Source organism: Leptidea sinapis, chromosome 5 (assembly GCF_905404315.1).
Source record: "Leptidea sinapis chromosome 5, ilLepSina1.1, whole genome shotgun sequence".
Taxonomy (NCBI): Eukaryota; Metazoa; Arthropoda; class Insecta; order Lepidoptera; family Pieridae; genus Leptidea; species Leptidea sinapis.
The window spans coordinates 13,479,359-13,504,563 of NC_066269.1; the positions used below are offsets into that span (position 1 = coordinate 13,479,359).

Below are 25,205 nucleotides of genomic sequence, written 5' to 3' on the forward strand. Positions count from 1 at the left end.
CATAACAAATTTATGTTTGTTCCTAGTGTTAACATTATGATTGTCACAGTTTCTAGCAAATTCCTCAATGTGATTCCTCCTTATGAACACATGGAACATTATCAAGAATATATTGAGAAGCAACAGCAAAAAATTTTAGTTCTTTAAATTTTTCTCTTGATGATTCTTTAGGACGTAGGTTATAAATCGCGCGAATAGCCCTCTTCAGCAGCACAAAGATGGTATTACGCACTGCACCATAACAATGTACCATACGAAATAATACTATGAAAATAACTGAAGATACTCTTTGAACTGAAGTATACTAGTCGCTCCGTATTTATGTCAGTTAACTGACTAATTTTTTAACTGCATATGCTGCAGAACTAAGCCTATTCGCCAATCCTTCAATATATCCCCATTGCAATTGGGAATAAAGAGTAATGCCAAGAAATACAGCAAATTCCACTGGTTTTACCACCTCTCCGTTTAATAAAATATTCGTCTCTACATTTTAGACATTTGGCGCGGTAAGTGTAATATATTAAATAAAAAATAAATTAGGAAGAGGAAGGGTCCAAGAATAGACCCTTGTGGTACCCCCATATACGAGAGGAGTCCCAGGATGTCTCCTGCCATACACATCCACTCTCTGAATCCTCTTATTTAAATATGAGATCAGAATATCGAGCGCAGATCCTCTCATACCATAGTGACGTAGTTTACACAATTAAAAGCCTTAGATAAATCACAGAAAACACCAAGTGCATTCTGTGATTCGTCCCAGGCCTCAAAAATATTCCTGATGAGATCAACGCCTGCATCTGTAGTCGAGCGTCCCCTAGTAAAGCCAAATTGTTTTATATGAAGTTACTTAAAAGTGTTAAAGTGAGTTAGCGTTTAGCTTAAAATATGTTTTTCAAAAAATTTTCTAATGGTAACACCGAAATAGGGCGATAGTTATTTGCGTCAGAAGTAAGTCCCGATTTAAATGTTGATGTAATTTTACTATTTTTCAGAAGGTCAGAAAACACGCCATGTTCAATAGGTACAGCTATTAAAAACAGTGCTAGATATACTTAGTTATTTGATGTCAATACCTGAACTTAATATTTTTACAGATATGCCCCATATATCAGCATTTTTTTTTTCATTTCTAAAGATCTGAAAGTTTTTAATTATTTCCACTGGGCTAACAACTCTCATTTGTCGTATCTCCGCTCTTCCCTTATCGTGTCGGAATACTGGGTCTCCAAATCTCGAGCGATTGCCAATTTCGCAGTCATCTGGAGGGCACAGCCATATTGGCTTCGAAGAAGCTCGTTGTCATAAATAGAGCACGGCAATACTTCAAGCCGGCCCACATTCTAGCGCTCTACAAAGCGCAGGTCCGGCCACATATGGAGTATTGCTGTCATCTCTGGTCCGGCGCACCTGCTCAGTCAAAGCATCAGTACGATGCATTTGATCGCGTGCAACGCTGAGCAGCTCGAATTGTCGGGGAACCAGAGCTCTGTGAACGGCTGGATCACTCGGCGTTGCGTAGAGACGTCGCTTGATTGTGTGTCTTCTACCGCATTCATTACTCCGAAGAGCTGCTTCACCTGATTCCTGCCGCCACACTCCACCTTCGCACGACACGCCACAAGTTACGATATCATCCCCACCATCTGGATGTGTGGCGGTCCTCCACAGTGTGGTTTTCAAGGAGCTTTGAAGCGTGATTTATGTATTACTTACTTATAACATATACAGTGTGTTTTTTTTAAGTGGGACAGTATGGGGAAATCCTAAAGTATAAGAGATACAGGGAAACTGTCTTAGGAAACATTAGGTATTATTTTGTGAAAAAAAAATTGGTGTAGTCAAAATTTTGGTCAAGTGTGAGTTGTCCCTAAAAATGATTAATTTTAATGAATTTTTTTTGACGCACATCTACTCAGTTTCATGAGGGGATCATTTTATTGTATCGGAAGAAAAAAATCGGGATAGCAGAAATTAGTCAAATTTAAGAAAATCGTTTTCATTATTACAACCCGTGTAAATTGCCTACCACTGCCCACTGCAAGGTTTTTATTAAAAAAAATATTGCCTATACCAGTTTCACATTTGAATTTGAAACACTTTATTTGGTTTAAAAAGGATTAAAATACTTTAAGGTATTCTTACGCCCGCACCTTACCTTACAAATCTAATAAAAAAAAAAAAAAAAAAAATTAAATTTGGAACTTCTTGAAACAAACAGTATTTTACTTGATATTTCATTGTTTAAAGTTAACATTATGTTAAGTTTTCGTCATGGAATTATCAAACTCGCATAAAGTAAATGTAATTGAAGCGTATTTTGTAAATTATCGTAGCTCTGTGAATGCGTTACAGTGGTATCGGGAACGTTATCCGGACCGCGATCAACCGAACCGCAAAATTTTTGACAAACTGGTGAAAAATTTAAGAAAGGGAGGCTGTTTTACACTAAAACGGAAGAGACGAGCCACAGTAATAAATGAATTTACAACTATCGCAATCTTAGGATATTTTGAAGCCTACCCAAAAGCCTCATTGAGGGAAGCTGCTAACAATATCGGTGTGCATAGATCTACAGTACGAAAGGTATTGAAGGCTTACAAGTACAAGTGTCACATAGAAGGTCATCTTGTACAAGCATTGCTTCCAGGAGACACTGACCGGAGATTAGCATTTTGCCAGTGGTTTGTAGCATGCTCGATTAGAAACCCGTCTTTTCCAAGCCGGATTATTTGGACAGATGAATGCAATTTTTCAAACAATGGCATGTACAATAGAAAAAATAATCATTTTTGGGCACGTACAAACCCCTTCCGAACTACGGCAACCCATAACCAGGTCCGTTTTTCCTTTAATTGTTGATGTGCAATATTAGATAATAATATTGCACACCATTGCAAAGATGCCATTAAAATTTACTATGGAACATTGAATAGTCAAAAATATCAGGAAATATTAAACATGGCTGTGGATTTAGTAGATATGGCAATTCCATTAAATAATTTGAATAATATAATCTACCAACAAGACGGCGCCCCTGCCCACAATAGTATCGCTACTAAAGAGTTTTTAAATGAACATTTTCTTGATCGCTGGATGGGCACAAATGGCCCTATTAAATGGCCACCACGTTCACCCGATTTAACACCGTTGGATTTTTTCATTTGGGGGTACCATAAAGGTCGAATTTATGCAGATACTTACAACTCGGTACAAGAGTTAAAAGACGCAGTGCATTATCATTTGAACAACATACATCACAACGCCTTGTCTAAAGCTACCAGAGGTGTTCTGAAACGCGCTCGTGCCTGCATTCGACAAGAGGGAGGCCACTTTGAACATTTACTTTAATGTAAAATTATTTTATTAAAGTTACCTAACTTCTGCTGTCCCGATTTTTTTCTTCCCATACAATAAAATGATCTCCTCATGAAACGGAGTAGATGGGCGTCAAAAAAAAATTTTATCAAAATTAATCATTTTTAGGGACAACTCACACTTGACCAAAATTTTGACTTTACCAATTTTTTTTTCACAAAAGAGTTCCTAATGTTTCCTGAGACAGTTTCCCTGTATCTCTTATACTTAAGGATTTCCCCATACTGTCCCACACAACACAAAAAAACACACTGTATATTAAGGGATGCGAAACAAGTACATCCTGAAAAAAAATGAATTGTAGCGCGACTTATATTTCAATAAAAATGCAAATGCAATGTATTTCTTAAATAATAATTTTCTAATTATCTTTAGTCTCTAAATTTATAAAAACCAAAAAGCAGAAATGTATTTCGTCGCAACAGCTGACAGCATTAGAATAACGTTGTACAAGTGTCATTGACCCTTATTACGTCGGTACTGTACATTGCATTACAATGATGGCTCAAAGTTTACAAAAAAAAATAATTTTCTCAATTATAGAACTTTCTTACTAAAATGCCAATAGCTATAGATTATGATTCAGTTATCTACGGGTAGCCTTCGGCATTCAGAGGTTGTCTATTTATACCCGGTATATAGCTATAGAACATAGCGGTATATAGCGAGGAGTGAACCTGCAAGTCACTGGATAAAATGAAAATCAAAATTATTTAAACTCTTTAATAATAGTAATTACAATAAAGAAAATTACGACTAAGTACATAATAAAATACACAATGGAAGTTTTTGTAGAAGACACATTTCAATTGTAATTTTGACAACTTAGCGTTACTTGAAGTGTCAACTGTCTACTCAATGGTTACGTAACGAAAAAAAAGCGTGTCAATGGTTAAGCAATAATAGACTTAAATTGATTGCAATAGGCGTGATATTTGAAAATCCTGTATGTAATTTTTTACACTCATGTTTTTTGCTCATCCCAAACATCGGATAGATATGTTTTACAATAGTTTTTATTGAAATGTATGATATATGTGCTAGTTTCATTAAAGCTTCAACAGATAATAAAAAACGGATATAATTATTTAAAAAATAAAAAAAATGCAAAAAGAATAAGTATATTATGTAATAATAGTTTCTTAGATACGGGTGGCGTGAAAATGATTTTAACAGAAGCATGAAAGCTATGGGTTAACTAAACTATGTGTTAAATTGCGATCTTATTTAAAACGCATCAAAAGCCATCTAAGGCGTAGTGTACATTAAAACAACCCGAACATAATACCGCACATCACCCGTCACTAAAACTGGGATCTATAGAGCCTACTTTGCTCAGACTTTACTTAAGTAAAACTTTGCTGAGTGTCATAAAAGGCGAACATGACTTCTGCATTGGGCTGTTTTAGTTTAAGCTCAGCCTAATTTCAGCTGTCAAATGTCTATAAAAACAAAATCAAAGATTATGCTAAGATTACAACCAGGTTTATTTTACTTACGCTCTGTAGATCTCAGCCTTAGATACTTAAATTTTAGACGGTAAAATAGCAATATTATTTAATAACAAACAAAAAGCGGGTTATTGGAATCTACATTATATAATCTATCTATCTGTTTATACACACGGACTAGTAAGAAAAGAAGGACTCCGCGCCGTGATATTAGCAAGTGAAGCACCTTTATGCTAGTGTGTGTGTGGTCACGGGGTATACCAGTTACACAATTTTTTCTACCTTAAATAATCATATTTGTGGATACAAATACTATTATAGTATCGTTTTTACAATTTTTCGCAGCGCACGACGGCATTTTTATAATATTTTACTGCGACGCAAAATGATCTGTCACAAGACGATGGCAAATCTCATAATGGCGGCCGATCGGCTTGTATTAGTGTATTTGTGCGTGGGGCTATGTATTTACACGTTTACCGGCTTGTTTTGGTGCCTCACTGTTATGTAAGTGACACGGAGTCCTTATTTTTTTACTCGTCCGTGTTTATACATTAGGATAAAGAAAAGTGCAATACATAAAATACCTAATAATTCTTACTGTAACATTCACGTACATTTTTTTCATACGTAATCAAAATATTTAACACTAAAACAAATCAACTTAAAAAAAATGTGTTTCTAGTATATTTACTATATAAAATTATGTGCCATTAAAAAGTATGTATTTAAATAATGAAGGAATTCAATAGTACGGCCGCCGAGGATTGTTCTGAAAGAGAAGAAAGTTCAATGCGTTAGTGTTTTTTATAACAATAAGGAACGAGACGAGCAGGACGTACGGCTGATGGAAATTGCCTGCCCATTACAATGCAGTGCAGGATACTTGAAAAACCCAAAAATTCTGAGCGGCATTACAATTGCGCTCGTCCATCCATAAGACGTCAAGTCTCATTTGCCAAGTAACTTCACAAGCTACGGCGCCCTTCAGACTGAAACACAATAATGCTTACACATTACTGCTTCAAAGCAGCAATAGGCACCGCTGTGGTACTCTTAATCTATCCGGTATCCTGTATCTCTATCCGGTAGACAATAAACTGACTAGTAGACTGTTTAATTGAGGAGTTAGTTAAATAATAACATTTATGGAAGTGAACGACACACGAGCAAACTCATGGATTTGCTCGTATGTCGGAACAGATGACAGAAGGTCCACTTAAGTAGAGACTAAATAAAATTGACCGACTTGTTATTACATGGATCTCAGAACGTTTTACGGCAGAAGAACTGAGTTGCGAGACTTGGTTTTTAGGGTTCCGTAGTCAAATGGCGAAAAACTGAACCCTTATAGATTCGTCATGTCTGTCTGTCTGTTCGTCCGTATGTCACAGCCACTTTTTTTCCGAAACTATAAGAACTATAGTGTTGAAACTTGGTAAGTAGATGTATTCTGTCAACCGCATTAAGGTTTATACACAAAAATAGAAAAAAATCAATAAATTTTGGGGGTTAAATACTTAGAAATGGAACTCAAAATTATTTTTTCATCAAACCCATATGTGTTGGTTTATCTATGGATAGGTCTTCAAAAATGATATTGAGGTTTCTAATACAATTTTTTTTCTAAACTGAATATTTTGCGCGACAGACACTTCCAAAGTGGTAAAATGTGTCCCCAACTTTAATATTCTGTTACTTGCTGCTACGGAACCCTTCATGGGCGAGACCGACTCGCACTTGGCCGCTTTTTATGTTTTTGATGGCTACATACTCTACTATCAAATAAGAAACAGATGCTGGATTTAATTAATGCAATAACAGACAATGATCTCACAGATGTCATCAATATAAAACAAATACCAGTGGGTTGGGTCGGAAGCGGTAGGCCAGCATCATTCTCTTCCTGTAGGCGTCGAACTCATCATCCTGTGATGAGACCATGTCACCACTGGCTGCTCCCAAGCCCAGGTTTGCTACCGGCATATTCCCTCTGTTGTAATAACAAAATCAAATAACTAACTAATACCAACACTAATTATTTGAATGTGGAACTATTTTAAGGTTATAAGATGATCTAACAGATGTTATCCATGACTTATCCAGTTTATTTACAGTATCTATATATGTAGCCATAAACCATCTAGGATAAATTTCGCATCGCATGGTGGTAGATTCCTGTCGATACGATCAGTGGTTTAGGCGTGATTGAGCCTCAAACAAAAATCATTTTCAATATATAGATAAGTATATACAAAAATATAGATGCAGATGCTTCACGAAATTATAAAGAAAAGTAATAAACGTCATTTCGCTTACTTATTTATGGGATCAACAATTCCGGTCCCTTCAGCACCTAAACCTTGCCCTTCACTCCACCCCAGCTTCTGCAACATCTGGAACCCTGTAAAAATAAAGCAGATACATTAACCTGTCCGTATCGGCACTTGAAACTCGACACTGCACGCACTTTAATATGTTTCCGTTATTGCTTGTTTTCAGAAAAATACTCAATTGTTATCAGGTTTTTCATTTGGTTGCCAGACGACCCTGCTTGACTGTTTGCTTTTATCTGTAGAAAATACTTAGTCTGGCCTCTGTACAATTAAAAATAAACAAAATATTACATTTCAATTCGGAATCTGTCATTTTATATGATTGTTCATTGAGTTTTCTCATTTTGGCGCCAACACATTGTACAATATTTGGCGATATTAAAATGGAGTGGGGTGATAAAGAGAATCGAATCGCTGTGATTGCATTACACCTTTGTGTAAGTAGGTATTGAGACTAATGCAATTTTTAAAACTCTACATACGCTTGGTATTGGTAAAATGTTTGTGTACCGGGCTAGGTACAATGAGAATGTCTCTGTTTGTGAGAGAATAAGATCTGGTCATTCACGTAGTGTTCGTACGAAAAGGATTTTCAAAGCAGTAAGGGAAAGAATTCGAAGAAATCCTGTCCGAAAGCAAAAGATTTTATCTCGGGAAATGAAGATACCACCTAGAAACATGTTGCGTACTTTTAAAAGATGATTTAGGACTTCCAAACTATAAGAGACGTAATGGTCATTTCTTAACGTATAATATAAAAAGGAATACGCTGGTTTGTCCTCCTCTTCCATAAAAAAAAGATAAATGTAGATTAACTGAACAAATGTATTTAAAAACCTATGTTCCCCAATTCATCATTTGAACATCATCTCATAACTTTTTACATCACTTTTTTAAGTCACTCACTCTATAAATAGAAAAAGCCAACATACCAAGATTATCTTCTTTCAATTTGTACTCCTTGTAGTCGCTCAAGTCTGGCTCTTTCCCACTCTTCACTGCCGAATAGTTCTCCATAAACCTAGCAATTAAAAAAAATATTTTCTGTCAAATTAAATTCTATTTAAAAAAAATTGACATAATCAGGATGTGTAGTTCCCCATTTTGTATTTATACACATGTTTTATGTGTAAGATAACTTATATCTCTAGATAGTCTCTAGCTGCTTGACAACCGATTAAAACAGGCCAGGCAACTGATTTGTGCATGACAAGCTTCAAAGCTGTCAAAGTTTATCTAGACTATTAAGGATCTTAGTTTTATTTGTATGGTATATTTGTATGAATCCGCAGTCATCTGATGATTATCCGATGTTATTTGGGAAACGAAACTTAAAGAGGAGAGGAGACGAGAGAGATGAGCCGCGAAGCTGGCAGGTTGTTTCCACCAAAGAGGAGAGGAGACGAGAGGAGATGAGCCGCGAAGCTGTCAGGTTGTTTCCACCAAAGAGGAGAGGAGATGAGTCGCGAAGCTGTCAGGTTGTTTCCACCAAAGAGGAGAGGAGACGAGAGGAGATGAGCCGCGAAACTGTCAGGTGGTTTCCACCAAAGAGGAGTGGAGACGAGAGGAGATGAGCCGCGAAGCTGTCAGGTTGTTTCCATCAAAGAGGAGAGGAACCGAGAGGAGATAAGCCGCTTGATCGCTCGTTTGCTGGACGCGGCACAAAATTGTACATACAAATGAGACAGCTTAGGTTCGGTGGTAATGGATCAAGCGGAGAGATGTGGAAATAACGAAATCTGATTGGTTATCAAAATACATCTCCTCTCCTCTCCACTTTGGTGTATACCGGGCCTTAATCTGAGAGGTGGAATTTCAGGTGAGGTTTACCTTAATTATCGGGTGTGGTGCATTTGTCATATTTAATGGGAAAAAATAGGTCAAACAGCTTGAAGCAATGTCTTTGTGCAACGCCAAGCGGTCGAGCTGTTGACATGGTACTGGATGACACATCATACCACATAATCTTCGGGCAGATAACTAAATCCGTTATAAGTACTCAGTTGGAATCATGCGAGTGTAAAAATGTAGCACCAGTAAAAATACAGAGAATTAACACACTTTTTAAGTTCCTCAGGAGGTAAGAAGTCCCCGATGTGATGCTTGCCAGCCGCTTGCTTAGTCAACTCATCAGCCCAGCGTTCTGTCGCGTTCATTTCCTTTGCACGCAACCTGTAAAATGGTAAAGTTTTTCATGTTAAAGATTTCTCATATTTTTTGTTAATCCATAACCACCCCCTTTCCAAGCTGGCATTTCTCACCTATGCTCCCATGTGCCTTCGGAGGTGTCCTCGTCACTATCATATTCATACTTGTGCCGTCCTGCTGCCGCTAACTTTTCCACTTGCTCCCTTTTCTTTAACATGTCCTGTAACCACGCAATGGTTGCAAAATAAATATTAGAATGTTCATGGATAAGGCTCAAACTACAATTATTTTTTAATAAAAATAAGGGACGAGACGAGCAAGGCGTTTAGCTGATCGTAATTGATAGGCCCTGTGCATTACAATTCAGTGCCGCTCAGGATTATTGAAAAAGCCAAAAATTCTGAGCGGCACTGCAAATGCGCTCGTCACCTTGAGACATAAGATGTTAAGTCTCATTTGCCTAGTAATTTCACGAGCTACGGCGCCCTTCAGACCGAAACACAAAAACAGTAATGTTTACACATTACTGCTTCACGGCAGAAATAGGCGCCGTTGTAATACCCATTATCTAGCCGACATCCTGTGCAAAATAGCTCATAATCCCACTAGTAAAACGAACAACAAACAATTCTATGAAAAAAACGCGCAAAGTAATAAGTACTTTGAGATTTTTTGGAGATAAGGCACTACACACCTGATACAGCAAGTTCAATTTGAAATTATCTTCACACTTCTTCCAGTCCTCAGCACTTAGGTTCGTTGTCCCGTAATTGGTCATCGCATATTGCATGAGGGCAGGATTATTCTTATTCACCGTTGTCAGCTTGAGTCCTTCTCCATCTATTTTAGCTAATTTTGCGCCTATAATATAGGTACGTGTTTAATATTAAATAACAAAAAACAACCGACTTCAAAAACACTATAAAAAACAATGAATACGATATGGACTACAAACAAAGTACAAAAATAACTAATTGCGTATTTTTATACAAACTAATTAATTAATCGAATTCTAGTTACGATTATTGTTATTTTTGGAATCGGTGTTCGCTCTCGCCTCCTCACGTCATGCGTGCGACTCAAGCACATCTCACCTATGTATGTAATTATAAACCTACTTTGCTGACACCGACTCCAAAAATAACTATAATCGTATAGATTATTAGTAATAATTGAGTTCTTAAAGAATACGAATAAGATTCGATTTTATATTCTGAAAAAAAAAAACCCACATATCGAAATTAAAAAATAACATCATCGATTTTTACGTTACATCTATATCTTTACCCATGCCTACTTAGGTGACATGCCCATTCGATGTAACGTCCACCGGTCGTTCACTCGCTATAGTTGACATTCGTTTTTTGGTTTGTAAGCAATGACGTTCTATACATATGGACATATCATTCGCATTATGATAACGAAACGGCAAAAGTGTGCTTAAAGACAACGTACTTTTCTCTTTAGTCGTGTGTCAACTGTGTGTCAATGAACAAGCTTAAGTGTGCTATAAAAAGTTCTTAAATAATACATTAATGACTCAAAAAAAAGATGGTGTAACTTATCATCGGTACGGTTATTTTATTTATATAAGTTTGATATGCAAATAGCGGAAGTAATTTAATAAAACGTATATTTTTTCATTAAACATGGTACAATATTATTGACATGTCCCCAGACAAGACCCGCTTGTCAGAATAGGACAGATGAAAGGACACAGTCAGAAATGAAAACAATAGAGTCGCTCTTTTTAACCGACTTCAAAAAAGGAAGACGTTCTCAATTCGTCGGTATGTTTTTTTTTTATGTTTGTTACCTCAGAACTTTCGACTGGGTGAACCGATGTTGATAATTCTTTTTTTATTGAAATTTTTTGTGTCATAGCATTTGGGCTAAAAAAATAATTGCGTAATTTTATACAATCTAACTAATAAATCTAATTCTAGTAACGATTATTGTTATTTTTGGAGATTTTTGTTAATTTTTTTTAAAAGCCTAGTGAATAATTATTAGCAATATTGTATTTTGTCTAATGTGAACGGCTTACAATACGTGAACAATTACATACTAGTGCTATTTACCCGTTATATTTACGTGCTATTTCACCGACTGAGAATTGATATTTATTTTCATCGCAAATATGTAAAAGATAATATTCAATAATAATAATAATTTCAGTGTTCCCGTACACGTGACAATGGAAGAGAATTGGCGGCAGTTGGTAGCAAGAGAGATATGTGATAAGCATATTTTTATATTTGTCCACTAAAGGATTTAAGTTTTTTGGATTTAACCACATTTAAAATTTGACAAAAGCTGTCATACTAATATTTGTTGTTGTCCGCTTACACTACATATACCAAAAAGATACCCTGGAAAAGATATCTAAGTCTAAAAGACAAATTTTATTTAATTCAAGGAACTTAATATGTAACCAGTTTAACTAATTATTTTATGTAAATAAAAATATTATATTTGAGTATTAGTGTCTCTCATTATAGGTTACCTTAACTTATTAAATCCAAATCCCTTTAGAACGTAAAGAAGTTACAAATATAAACAGAAGCCAAAACATACAAACTTCTCCCCTTTATAATATGGGTGTGATTTTTTATTAAAAACGAAAAAAACCTCCATCTGAACAAATCTTGATCGGAAAATAGAGACAGACTGACGAATGTAAAACTTACAGGAACCCCACAGGAACAGGAAGGAAAAGGTTTTAAAAAAAGGCCTAACTGCTACTCCACTGATGTCACTGTCCAAATCGGGTTCTAAATTCAAAATATGCAGCTGAAATTGAAATAGTGTTTACATTGCTGCCTATTGACCAATAATATTTTAAGCAACTGGAGTAAACGCAGAAATGAATAGACATAGCAGTCGACGCTTATTATGGTGACATTTGTGGTATGTGCCATATTTCGGCTTTGTTTTTGTATGAGGTGCATTGTCTATATGTATAGAACGTCATTGTTTGTAAAAGTAAATCGGCGAACTTTCTTTCTCTAGATTTCTTTGGCGGTCGTTCGTTATATGGACATACTACCCCGGTTACATTATCTCTGGACTTGACGTCGATTACGTCACATTGTCTCTCTTTTACGGTGTGCAAAACAAGCATCACCAGGATATTATTATTAATAAAATACAAACGATTTATTCTTTCAGTGTTATAGATTGATGTGAAGGTATTGTGTTGTGTTGCTGATTATTATTATTATAATGATGAAAAATCAATGAAAGAATCTGGGTTTAAGTAAAAAAGTATTTATTTTTCTGGCAGTACTATTACAGTGAAACAGAATAACAGAAACTATTAATAACAAAAGTCAAAACGTAACAATGATAACTTCAAAAACAAAGCAGTGAATGCACGAAATTATCTATAAATAAATTTAAATGTGTAATAAAAAAATGGCTCTGTCGGAAATCCTATTACTCCACTGCAGAATATCTAAATGATAGGAAAGCCTGGGACTAGATTGTGATTATTTTATAGCGATAGAAATGACTGTACAATATTGTATATATTTATTGAAACGCGCGCAAAAAAAGAATGCTGGGAGAGTTTCTTGCGCCGCTTCTTCTCTCTCAGACTCTCCATTTGTTTCCGAAGCGGTAGTAGTATCTAGTAGTTATTAGAAATGACATCAAAAAGAATTCTAAAGGAATCGATTTTTGAGAAAATAAATGCCTTTTATGCCTTTTATCACGACATGTACCTAACGTTAATGACACTGCAAACCGTACTGACACAAGAGGAGGAGCGCGAGGGGGTGAAAGGGGAACGGAAGGGGGCTTCACGTTCCAGCGACGTCCAAGGATAATGTGGTCGTGTAATACATATTATAGACATATTGGATACGACCATTTTTTATGGACTAGGAGGACAAACGAGCGTACGGGTCACCTGTTGTTAAGTGATCACCGCCGCCCACAATCTCTTGCAACACCAGAGGAATCACAGGAGCGTTGCCGGCCTTTAAGGAAGGTGTACGCGCTTTTTTTGAAGGTACCCATGTCGTATAGTCCCGGAAACACCGCACAAGGAAGCTCATTCCACAGCTTTGTAGTACGTGGAAGAAAGCTCCTTGAAAACCGCACTGTGCGGAGGACCGTCACAAATCCATGGTGAGGATGATCCTAACTTGTGGCGTGTCGTGCGAAGGTCGAATTCGGCGGTAGGAATCAGGTTAAGCAGCTCTTCGTAACACTCCCCGTGATAAATGCGGTAGAAGACACACAATGAAGCGACGTCTCTACGGAACGCCAAGTGATCATGATGGAAGTTTTGAGAGGAGCACAACCAACCAAGACTTTAACCACAAGAAAAACATTTAACAAGATGAATGACAAGTTGCTGATCACATTTTATTTGTATAACCAGCATAAGGCGCTTGGTGAAAGATGATCATTGTCGCCCGGCAGCATTAATAATTCGACACTGATCAAGTCTTTTATTTTGAATGCTCAATAAACAACAAATCTGCAGTAAATTCTGGAAATATACCTGGCAATGGTGGAGGCAATTCTGCAAGCACACCGGGTGGTTTGATATTTGTAACTGGTGGGTCATCACCCCATCTTGACTTCTTCCTCTTCCTTCGTTCTCTCTTAACTTCATTGTCTTCATCACTCTGAGAACTTGTGTACTCACTCTTTATATTGGCTATGTAACCAAAACCTTGTTTTGAATCCTGAAAGCTGTATTTAAAGAGTATTTAATTAAAATAGTTTTAAATTAACTTTGCAATCAATATAAGTACCTAACCCTTATTACCCAACTGCGCCAGAAGGAGGGTTATGTTTTTCGAGTATATATATGTTTGTAATGTTAGCCATCTAGTCAGTAGATAAGAGTGATCTGAAATGTACTATAGGTAGGTATGTTCGTTTAATTCACTAAGCCAACATTTCTAGAATGGGTTCCGACTGCTACATAGTTAACTTACAAAGTTAAGTGCAATCAGGTATGACTAGAATTTTTTTAAGAGTTTTTTCACTTTCAAATTACACAGAAACGCAGTCGGGTTTTTTATTTTTTAAATTACTGATTTTTTTTCAAATAAAATTTGTAAAGGAAAAAAGGCGTGACAGTGATAGTTTTCAGAACTGGCCACTTGTAATCAGTACTTATAATAAATAAGGCTTAATCTATATATATATATAAAAGAGAATGTATGTTTGTATGTTCCCTAATAACTAGTAAACTATTCAACCGATCTCAATGAAATCTTTTGTAATAGATTCGTTGAAGGCTAAGGAAGGTTTACATATATAATTTATATGGCAAAACAAAGTTTGCCAGGTCAGGTAGTAAGACAAATAATGTTAGATTAAGGATGGGTCTCTGCTGAGCTCCAACTAGATATCACAGGCGTAATCGCAAAGTGTGGCAACTAACACTACAACTATCTACAAAAAGAAACTCATATACTTAGTGGGGGTTTGTATACAAATGCTGACAACAATATCATGCTCAAGCTGTCTAACCCATCAAACATATCATATTGTACCTAGGTAACACAGAAAATATTTGGAAAATGAAAAACGACTTAATGTAGAAAGTTGCCAATACTTTTATTGTTTTTCGAAGTAATCTCCGTTCCTCTCTACACATCGTCGCATTCGATGGAACCCTGATAAAAGCAGTGGGCCCATTCTTACTTAGGCGTCTCCTCTATGGCATTTTCGTACGCTTTCGCCGCATCTTCAGGGCTCGTAAAGCGAATACCTCGAATTTTATCTTTAGTTCTTGGGAATAAATAAAAGTCTCAGGGCGCCAGGTCAGGACTGTATGGCGGATGTCTCATTATCTCGACACCTGCCATAGTAAAATATTCAACAGTCCGTATTGCGCAGTGCGCTGAAGCATCTTCGTGGTGAAGGAGGATCCTGCTTCGAGGTATTTTCTCGAGTAAGGTTCATTTTAACGTGTACCAAGAGAATTAGATTTGTCGCCAATTCACAAAAACAAATGACAAATGAATGCAATATACTACATTAGGTTACCAAAGAGTTCTAAAATTGAAATTCAAAAAAAAGTTTTCATTAGCAATGTTCCTAACTGGCCAGTTCTAAACATTTTCAGTGTTACCCACATATAAAACTTGGAGATATTTAATTAGACAATAGTTTATCTAATAATATTTTTTGTCCTACCTGTCTCTGTTCCCTTGTCTATAATGTTTTGTATCATTGCTATCATCATCCTCCAAACTAAATTCTGGTTCATATTTATCTTCCGGTTTAACTTCAGAGTTTTTGTTTCCAACACCATCATTGCGCATTTGCTGTACAAGATCAATGAATGCCTTGTACTCTTTCGAATTAGTATTATGCAGAAACCTAAAAAATCCTCAGACAATAAGCATGTTGTTACTGAGAACAAAAATTTATGCATTATGAATGTTAACCTAAAAACAGTGTTCTAAGCAGTTCTGTTATAAATATTATGAAAATTAAATAAATGAACAACAGAAATGCTTAGTTCGTGTTTCTGAATAATAATATAAAATGAATACAGCATGTTTCCTCCAGTTAGAACAAGGCTGTCTTATAGTGGCATTACCACAAATTTTGATCTTGGGAGTGCATAGATTTCAGGACATTTTCCCAGTGGTCTCCGTTGTTGGCCACCTCGAAAGCTGCACGCTGGACTGAAGGCGGCATCCGATCTGCAGAGAAAACTGCACACCACGAATCAACACAAGCTCTATGGGCCCCAATTACGAAAATAACAAACCCACATTGATATTATGCAATTACAATGAACAGTCCAAAATATCTTACTTCGGACAAATAATTTAACAATGGCGAGAAATTTTAAGATTCCTTTTTCATGAATTGCACACCAGTGAATCCTTATATTTAATAAATGCTTTTAGTTGTACATTTTTAAAGAATGGAACAAATGAAGCCGAGGTTAATTTGATAAGGTAAGTGACCAGCTATCCATGCTTACAGCACCAGAGAAATCATAATAATGCTTTTTTGGAATGTACACATGTCATAATAAACTGGAAAGGTCATTCTACAATTTGGTTGCTTTGGAAGAAACTTCCTTTTTAATTGCACTATGGATGAAAATCACACATCCAGATGGTCCGGATTTAATTTGACTGTATACAGTGTATAGTAGTAGTATTTCATATACAATTCTTTGTAGAATTGGCACAAGGTTTAAATAAAATATATTTAATCAAATATGTATATTAATTTGCCAATTAACAAGATAATAACTCATTACATTTAGATGAATCAAGTTAATATTGTTAACAGATAAAGTAACTATATACTAAAAAGCGAATATTTCTGAAATCTAATAAGATTATAATATAAGATATTTTTTTGTGTCTCTTAATAAAGAGACACAAAAAAATATGTTTTTTAAAATATTTCTCACCTTGTGATGAATTTGATTGTGCTACATTGGCCAAATCCATGTCATTAGGTTTAGGTATAGTATTCACTTGCATTGGGGGTGGTAAATTATGAATTTTCATTGTTTCAGGTTGTGGCATGATACCAGTATCAGTTTTTTGTGATTCGGACATTGTTTGCATTGAATTTGGAGGCATAAATGGTATATTTGGAGGTGCGCTCATTGGAGGATGATTGCCATTTGAACCAAAATTAGGACCATTAGGGCCAAACGGGGGTCTAGAACCCCTAAATGGCATGTTGCCGTCATTAGGATTGGGGGGACCATTTGGCCTCATCATTTGCGGATTTGGGAATGGTGGGAAAAATGGCGGCATTGGTCCATTAGGACCCGGTCCACACATATTCGGAGGCATTGGACCAAACCCTCTTGGTCCTTGCGGTCCACTGGCACCATTAGGCCCTTGGTTATTAGGACCCATAAAATTAGGAGGCATCTGAAAGTTGGGTGGACCACCCATAAAAGGTGGCATTGGACCACCAGGTCCCATCATTGGACCAGGTCCCAATGGCCGTTGCCCCATAGGGCCAGGTCCCATTGGTCTAGGCCCCATAGGGCCAGGTCCCATTGGTCTAAGCCCCATAGGACCAGGACCCATTGGACCAGGGCCCATAGGGCCCATTGGACCAGGACCCATTGGACCAGAACCCATTGGACCAGGACCCATTGGACCAGGACCCATCGGACCAGGACCCATTGACCTGGGTCCCATCGGACCAAAACCTAATGGAACCATAGGACCATGTGATGGTAAATTAGAATCTGGACTATCATCATTGGGATTGCTATCCTTTGAGTCAAGTGATTGGTCATGGTCATCATGAATCCACTGATTAAAATTTGAAGGTGGAGTTGGTGGATCAGGAGGCATGACTGGGACTTGCATAAGTGAAGGAATATTTTTATTGTCCACCATTTTTATTCGGTCTTCTATTACTGGTGTAGATGGGCTGTGGGATAAATTCTTGCCTCTATCCGTCCATCTTCTTTGTCTATCTCTGAAAACACACATATTTATAATTTGGCATATAATATTGACAAATATTATTATAATAGTAACTAGCCAAGTCCAGCCACATCTCCAAAGGCTCATAGTTATAGTACAATAATTAATATGTTGCTATTTCACATTGTGTTATAGTCTCAACATCTTGTCGCATGTTATAAAAAATTAATAGTGATTATGTAACAATTTTTATTATGCACTGGAACATTTCCCATAATATTTTGATACCCAAGATTTCATGAGTCACATGAATGGAAAAAAATATAGAAGACAGACATTCAAACACTGATTACTGAATGACCTACTACTACAGGAAATACAGTGTTTTGAATAATTTTAGTAGGTTGACTAGATAAATCTGTCACAGTACAATGGTCTGACATTATTATTGAAATATTAGAAAATTAAATAGCATTGAGTATATTCCTACTTTTACAAATGATTTAAGTTTCCTTTAGTGTTAATTCCGCCAATATTTGTTTTTAAGCAATTCGACATGTGTTTTGCCTCTACACAAGGCATCCTCAGGACATGTTGTCTCGCCAAAATTTTTTTAAGATTTTTTTAACAATTAACACTAAAGAAAACTTAAATCATTTGTAAAATTATGGATTTCCGCAAAGTAATGCCTACTTCAATAATTTTTTTTTATATTTTTTTATATTCCTACTCTCAAACCAAAATTCATCTATAGGAAAAAAAAACTCTTTATGACAAGTTTGAGAATTGATAATTTTGAGGATGATAAGTGTACTGGTTTAGCACTAATAACAAAATGTTAAATAGCAACAAAAATCAAATTTATAAAATTCTCATGTTGCGGTGTTTGTAGTTAAACTCCTTCGAAACGGCTTGACCGATTCTCATGAAATTTTGAGTGCATATTGGGTAGGTCTGAGAAACGGACATCTATTTTTCATCCCCCTTAATGTTAAGGGTGGCCCACGCCATTTATTTTTTATTTTTATGATGTTTTTTTTTAATTTATTTGATTATGAGTCAGCATTAAAAATACATACAACTTCAAATTTTCATCCATCTACGATCAACAGTTACTTTTGTATCGCGATTTTAATATCGGCAACACAATGTTGCTGGGTCAGCTAGTAAATATATAAAATTTACCATACCAAATGTCAAAAATGTGTTGCAAGTGTTATATTTCAATATTTCTTGGCTTACTCTGGATTCCAAATAACATTTTGAAGGATTGGGTAATAGACTTAGTTTTGCAGCATATGCAGTTAAAAAGATTAGAAAATTAACCTATCTAGATACAGCGCAACTAGTTTACTGTAGTTATTTTATAGTATTATATAATATATATGGGTATATTGCTATGGGACAATGCTTCCAATATCAATGCCACCTAGGTCCTAAAGAATCACCCCACCTAGGTCCTCAGATATTGTTTAAGCAAATTTCTACTGTATTATAATAATTACAAAGTTATGTATGCCATTCAATTAATTATACATAAAAATAATACCTTGGTCTTTTTTCGTTTGGACTTTGTGTTTCAATTGACTGATAATGTTGATCTTCTGTCGAGGCAAGTTCATGTCTCTCTTTATTCTTAGTTTTAATTTCAGCTTCATGTGCCTCCATTTTTTCCTTAAGTTCTTTCTCCTCTCGTTCCCTCTTTTGTTTTTCAAGAAGAGATTTGTACTGGCTCATAAAGCTGCCATCATTCGAAAAAATATTTGCAGAATTAGAGTCTTCTTTGTCAATTGGCCTATAATAATTATTATTATCAATAACAATATGTTGACTTACTTAAATCAATTCATTTTTAAATTTATTGTTGAAACTAAGTCGTGTGAATAAATAGTGCAGGAAAAGTAATAGGTACGCAAAGATACACATACTTGGTGAGTTTTGCCTGAGCTGCTAATAAAGCAGCTTGCTTTTGGGCTTCCAACTTTGCCTGGATCTCCATCTTCTTCTTCTCTATAATTTGTTCTTGTTTGGACATTTGGGCCCATCTTGTGGTTAAGGCCGAAGTTTTATTTTTCCCGTCCTTAAAATGAATCATGTTGTATTTCCGCCAATAGTCAATACCATAGAAATATAATCTGACGGCCCACCAAATGTGATACTAAGTAGAAATTCACTTGCGATGAGACTTGTCTCAAACTCAATAAAGTAAAATTTTTAGCGTATATACCTATCAATCCAATGAATCCAATCTTTAGAAATTAGAATAGATTTTTTTTTTATTCGTTCCACAAAGAACAGGCTAAGATCAGAGACCATGCTGCCTAGTCATCAGTTTTATATTACATAGGTGAAATAGATTAGTTTTAAGTCATTAGTATTATTTTACATAAGTAAATAGATTAGTTTAAGTCATCAGTATTATTTCAGTATAGTCCGTTAGGTACTAATTTCATTAGTATAATTACTAAATTTAAGAAATATCTTAAATACGTGTTTTTCATTAGTCATTTTGGAATAGCCATAATATAATGCTATAAGTCAAATCCGATAGTCATATCCTTTAGCATTTGTCAACACTGACAGAAACTAACCTGAACATCAGGGGTGGGACAGTCGCCCTATAGAGATGTTTTCAGAAAACTGTAGTGCCATCTGATAGTTGGCCCCAAAATTAAAGCTTTGTCAGCTGTCACTCGCTTTGAAACCTGCCCACTGGTCATAAAATGGCGGCTACTCTCGTGTTTTCCATTTTGCATATTTTTGGTATTGAAATCAAAGTGTAAGTGCGTCGAGTCGAGCCTTGTTTTCCTCCGCCTTGCTGTTGCGAATTCACTCCAAAAATCTCCACATTCTGTGAATTTCTACTTTATGTGATAGGGACACTTTTGTTTGTGGAATTTATGAACTTTGGTGTAATGCCGAGACGTTGTGCTTTCGATTGTGCGCTCCGTGGTAAGTAAAATATTCTCTTAAATCTTAACAGTATAGTTTATTGACTAATCTTGTGATAAATAAAGTATCATATAAGGTTTGTTCTACTCTCAGGTTCTACTACCGGTCCGTAGATTGAATTTGCAATCATGGTTAAAACTATTATAAACATACCGGTTTTCTGTATTTTGCCCCAAAGATTAAACTCCAATCCCCTTATGTCAGACTTCAGACTTTCCCTAACTTATATGGTTTAATAATAATTGACAACTGTGCTGGCTTCTGACACTATTTTTATCAAGAGAAAAGTCAATATATGAGTCCAAAATCTAATACTAGCCCAATGGTCATAACACTAGGTTATCACAATTTATCTAATGGTTCACTCAATTTATTTAATAATGTTATTTATTATTTTCAGAGATTCCAATGCATCATTTCCCAGATGCTGTCAAATTTCCTGAGCAGTTTAAAACTTGGGTCATTCTTGTTGGTGGAAACCCTTAAACATCTGATTTTGAATGTTATAAGAAGAAGAGAATTTGTGATATACACTTTTCTGGCAGACACAGAAATCGTAATCAACGGCTAAGCACATTGGCAGTTCCGATGCTTCATCTGCCTGGTAAGTCCCCTAATTTAAAACATATTGAGTTAATATTCGATTCTATTCCTTATTCTGTCAGATTTAGTCACACCACTAAGATTCTTTGTTGAGTTGATGGTTTTTTTGAAGGTATATTGTATCATTCTGGAAACACCTGATTTTCTTACACAGTTGTGATTACAAAATTCAATGGTTCCATTTCTAGCTGAAACTGGTTCATTATCAATGATAATCATTTAATAATGAAACATAATCTTTACATATTCACATTATTTTTCAGGACAACTACAGAGTCAAGTAATCTTAGGACAAGATTCATCCACACAACATTTACTGCCTACAATAATACAGCAAGACTGTTCAGGTAAATAATTTTTAAAACTTATTTACAATGTCGTAAAGGTTACTACTATAACATAAGTGACATTCTTAATGATACCACAGAAATGGCATGGAGCGGCCACCCTCAGGGTATTAAATAATAAATTTTATTGTATGATTTAACATTGTTACCGTATTTTTATGCAAAAAATTAAGCCCGCTGAGTATCTTATGCCCTTACTTCTCAGGTCTGAGGTATACTTTTTCCAATATGTAGTATTGACTTTCTGTAAGTGATATTATATCCTATTTCGAATAATATATTCAGAAAGAATATAAAGGCTTGCTGATAAAAATCTGTCAAAATTTAGCCTAGAAATGGGCATTGACAATTTGATTTTGTTCTGCTTTTAATCCCATGTCTTTTATGTTTTTTCTTAAAATTATTGATATTTATGGACATACACATACAAAATTTTGATGTATTTCTTGGTTGTAATTTTAAAATCTTGGGCCCATAAAATGTTATTGATTGAAAATCCCACATTTGATCTTGGTCTTAATGTCATGTTTTCATATAATTTAGTCTTCATAATTTCATTTCATTTACATAAGTTCTCCGGTTCTCTGTGGCATACAAATAATAAATAATCATTAATCTATTATTATGTTTAATTTTTACAGAGCCATATGTGAGAAACTTTATTTTAGAAAAAGCATCAACTTCAACAACATTCCTACCTGTAGCTGCAGGTAAAATTCACATATTTTTTTCAATTTGTTGGCTATTATGAATAATAATAAATATATAAATTAATTATTATATTTTGTTTTGAACACATACCAAAATAATATATAATATTATATATTTCTATCTATTATACACAACTAAACCATAAAAAAAAATGTGATTTTAAATTTTGTGAGTAGTGTAGGTATGTCATTTTTTCTATAATGGTTTTGTTTTACAGCTTATTTCAACTTGTGATTTAATTTGAGCTCTAGACTCTTAAGAAATGCTGCCCTGGTTCTATATTTTCTGAGTGCTACTTCATTATGATTTGATTTTTGGTTTTATTTTTATTTTTCTCCATTATCGTCTGATTGAAATGATTTGAAAAGTATAGTTAAAATTCACTCCGACAAAGTGGGCAACAAACTACATCAGTATTATTTCCAATTTCAGATGCATCTCAACAATTTACTTCAGCAAGGTGCTTGATGCTGGAACATAATTATAGTTTTATTAGCAAGCCTAAAGGAACAGCTGGAAAAGGTATTAATTCTGATTTCTTTTGAAAATATTGTTTTTATACTTTTTTATTCAAAAAGTTCTGAATAAATTTGTATGAAATTTGGCATAGTTTATGATCTTTTGTCTTGGTGGGCAAAGTAGTTCCCTCATAGTCCCGGAGCTGGGGACAAAAATCAGCAAGATTCTTGTAATGGCCCATCATTTATTTTGTAGAATGTGAGTCAAAGTTAGGGAGTAGCACACCTGACAATGGCGTGCTTTTATGTAATATTACAACACTCATAAGAAATTAAACATAATAAGAAATTCGAAAGGTCTTTATTTAACAAAGATTAACCATAAATGTGACAGTAATTTTATAACTGCAGATTAATGCATGACATGACATAAGACTATTGAGCCAAATGTCTTTTTTGATGAAGGTTGCATTGGTACCTGATAGGATTGAGAACAGCTAATGTCCGTGTGGGAATGAAATTTTGAATATATTTTTATTCATTACTAGCTGACCCGACAGACGTCGTGCTGTACATATTAAATTCTTCTTCTTATAAAAACCTTTAGTTGACTTCCAAAAATATTCAAGACTGAAATTAGCCAAATCGATCCAGTCATTCTCAAGTTTTAGCAAGACTAACAAACAGCAATTCTTTTTTATATATATAGACTTTAAGACTAAATCCCTTTTCATATTGTTCATTTATTTAATACCATATAATACATATATTATACTATACAATTTGTAAATTAAACATTCTTTCACAGATCTAATGGCTCCACAGTGCACAAAGATCAAGCATCTTCAAGCAGAAATATCGCGCTTGCGAAAAAAAGGACAATCTTTCAAAGCAAGGTTAAAAGGTGGTGCAGATTGATCAATCGAATTTTGTTCGGAAAATTAACATATTATGTGGGTGAAGACGAAACAAAAACAGCTCCCCAACAATATTATGATAAACATAAACATTATAAAAATAAAAAGTAATATGGAAACATTGCTTTTTATTTCTCTCACCCAATAATTTCAATTACTAAATTTTCAAATACCAACACTACTAAATCCTATCCTTTATGTTCTATGTTGTGGCAAAATTAAATAACTAACTCTACGCGCAATTTCAACATGGTAAAAAATTGCAAATATTGCATTAAAAAGTAGAGTTAGTTATTTAATTGCGTCACAACATTAAAAATGAATTTCATAATTTCGAGCTAATATTATATTATAGTTATTTTCGGGGCCAATCTTCAGATGGCGCTAGTTTTCAAATAGACAGCTCATAATGCGTAGAGAGGGCTCTCTTTTCCCTATATATTATTATACTCTTTGCTGAACATTCTGAACAATTATTGTACATTAAAGTTACATTAAAAATATCATAGATCAAAAAATATAATGATACAGCATAAAAAAATATACAAACTTAATATAACTTATTATATAAAATCTTAAATTTAATATTATAATTATTACATGAAATATAATTTATGTACAAGCTAAATTTGTCCAACTGTATTAATAATAAATTTAAACAAAGGTTTATATGTCGAACTATTTACAATCAGAGCCTGGATGGAGCGCGGTACCAAATCAGGATTACCATATATTTCAATTAGCTCATCCATTAACACAAGGCGCTGAATGTCAAAGGATGAGCAATCGAAGAATAAGTGGCACAGAGTTTGCTCTGCTTGGGAGTTACAGTGATCACAATGTGGACCTGGTACCATTTTGAGACGAAAGAGGTGATAATTTAAACGACAGTGTCCAAAACGAAGCCGTGAAAGAATGGTGTAAAACTTTCTATTATATATTTCGTAAGTAATACCTTTACAAAACCAAGGCGTAGTTCCAATAGGAACATTATGTGCAGCATACCATAAACCTTTGTTTTCAATTTGGACTGTATGATTCCAATGCCTTTTCCATATGTTAATTAACCTTATTTTTAAAAGAGGGGCTACATCTGTATATGGTATAGATATATTGAGATGACTACTAGAGTCAGGGATATTTATTGAATTATTTGTTATATTCCTGGCTAAGAAGTCAACCTTCTCATTTCCTAATACACCAACATGTGATGGAACCCACATAAATAAAACCTTAATATTATGCACAGTTAATAGATCCAGCCAAGACTCTTTAATTAAATAAATAAAATAATTAGTGTTAGCATTAAACTTGTTATTTTTTAGATTTTCAAGAACACTCATGCTATCACCGACTATTAGCCATTCACAACACCCATTATTTTTATGCTTTATGTGTTTCAAGGCTGCAAGGATAGCTACAGCCTCAGCTGTGAATATACTTGCATTTGAATTTATTTTATATCCTATACCAGAATTTAATAAACCATCAAAAATAGCAAATGAGAC

At 34.9% G+C, this 25,205-nt stretch overlaps 1 protein-coding gene and 1 long non-coding RNA gene across 4 annotated transcripts; one reads left to right on the top strand and one right to left on the bottom strand.

Annotated features, from left to right (window-relative positions):
• Nucleotides 1–4,090: 4,090 nt before the first annotated feature.
• LOC126980141 (SURP and G-patch domain-containing protein 1-like) lies at nt 4,091–20,084 on the bottom strand. 3 transcript variants are annotated; one of them, XM_050829718.1, is made up of 13 exons: nt 19,638–20,060; nt 19,259–19,504; nt 16,725–17,761; nt 15,891–16,008; nt 15,482–15,667; nt 13,830–14,023; nt 10,011–10,177; nt 9,430–9,536; nt 9,230–9,340; nt 8,101–8,189; nt 7,152–7,236; nt 6,696–6,825; nt 4,091–5,604 (listed from the first exon to the last, which is right to left on the bottom strand). In XM_050829718.1, the coding sequence occupies exons 1-13, from the start codon at nt 19,802–19,804 to the stop codon at nt 5,578–5,580; spliced, it is 2,664 nt and encodes an 887-aa protein (XP_050685675.1). In that variant the 5' UTR covers nt 19,805–20,060; the 3' UTR covers nt 4,091–5,577. The 3 variants fall into 3 exon arrangements, with proteins under 3 accessions (XP_050685675.1, XP_050685677.1, XP_050685676.1); XM_050829720.1 differs by lacking the exons at nt 15,891–16,008; nt 19,259–19,504; nt 19,638–20,060 and having other exon boundaries at nt 16,725–16,873; XM_050829719.1 differs by lacking the exons at nt 4,091–5,604; nt 6,696–6,825; nt 7,152–7,236; ... (3 more) ...; nt 10,011–10,177; nt 15,891–16,008 and having other exon boundaries at nt 13,846–14,023; nt 19,638–20,084.
• A 238-nt stretch (nt 20,085–20,322) lies between these two features.
• On the top strand, nt 20,323–23,806 carry LOC126980164 (uncharacterized). Its single transcript, XR_007732963.1, has 6 exons — nt 20,323–20,661; nt 21,062–21,265; nt 21,528–21,611; nt 22,253–22,321; nt 22,755–22,844; nt 23,589–23,806. It is a non-coding gene; the product is annotated as an uncharacterized LOC126980164 (long non-coding RNA).
• The last annotated feature ends 1,399 nt before the right edge of the window (nt 23,807–25,205 follow it).

What these genes read in the sequence shown, in the direction of transcription:
- LOC126980141 (XM_050829718.1), bottom strand. Translation starts at nt 19,804, where the DNA reads ATGATTCATTTTAAGGACGGGAAAAATAAAACTTCGGCCTTAACCACA. An exon ending in ATTGCCTCCACCATTGCCAG is followed by an intron (nt 10,178 to 13,829) that starts GTATATTTCCAG and finishes CCTATATTATAG; the next exon opens with GCGCAAAATTAGCTAAAATA. An exon ending in GCTTCCGACCCAACCCACTG is followed by an intron (nt 5,605 to 6,695) that starts GTATTTGTTTTA and finishes CTTCTCTTTCAG; the next exon opens with AACAATCCTCGGCGGCCGTA.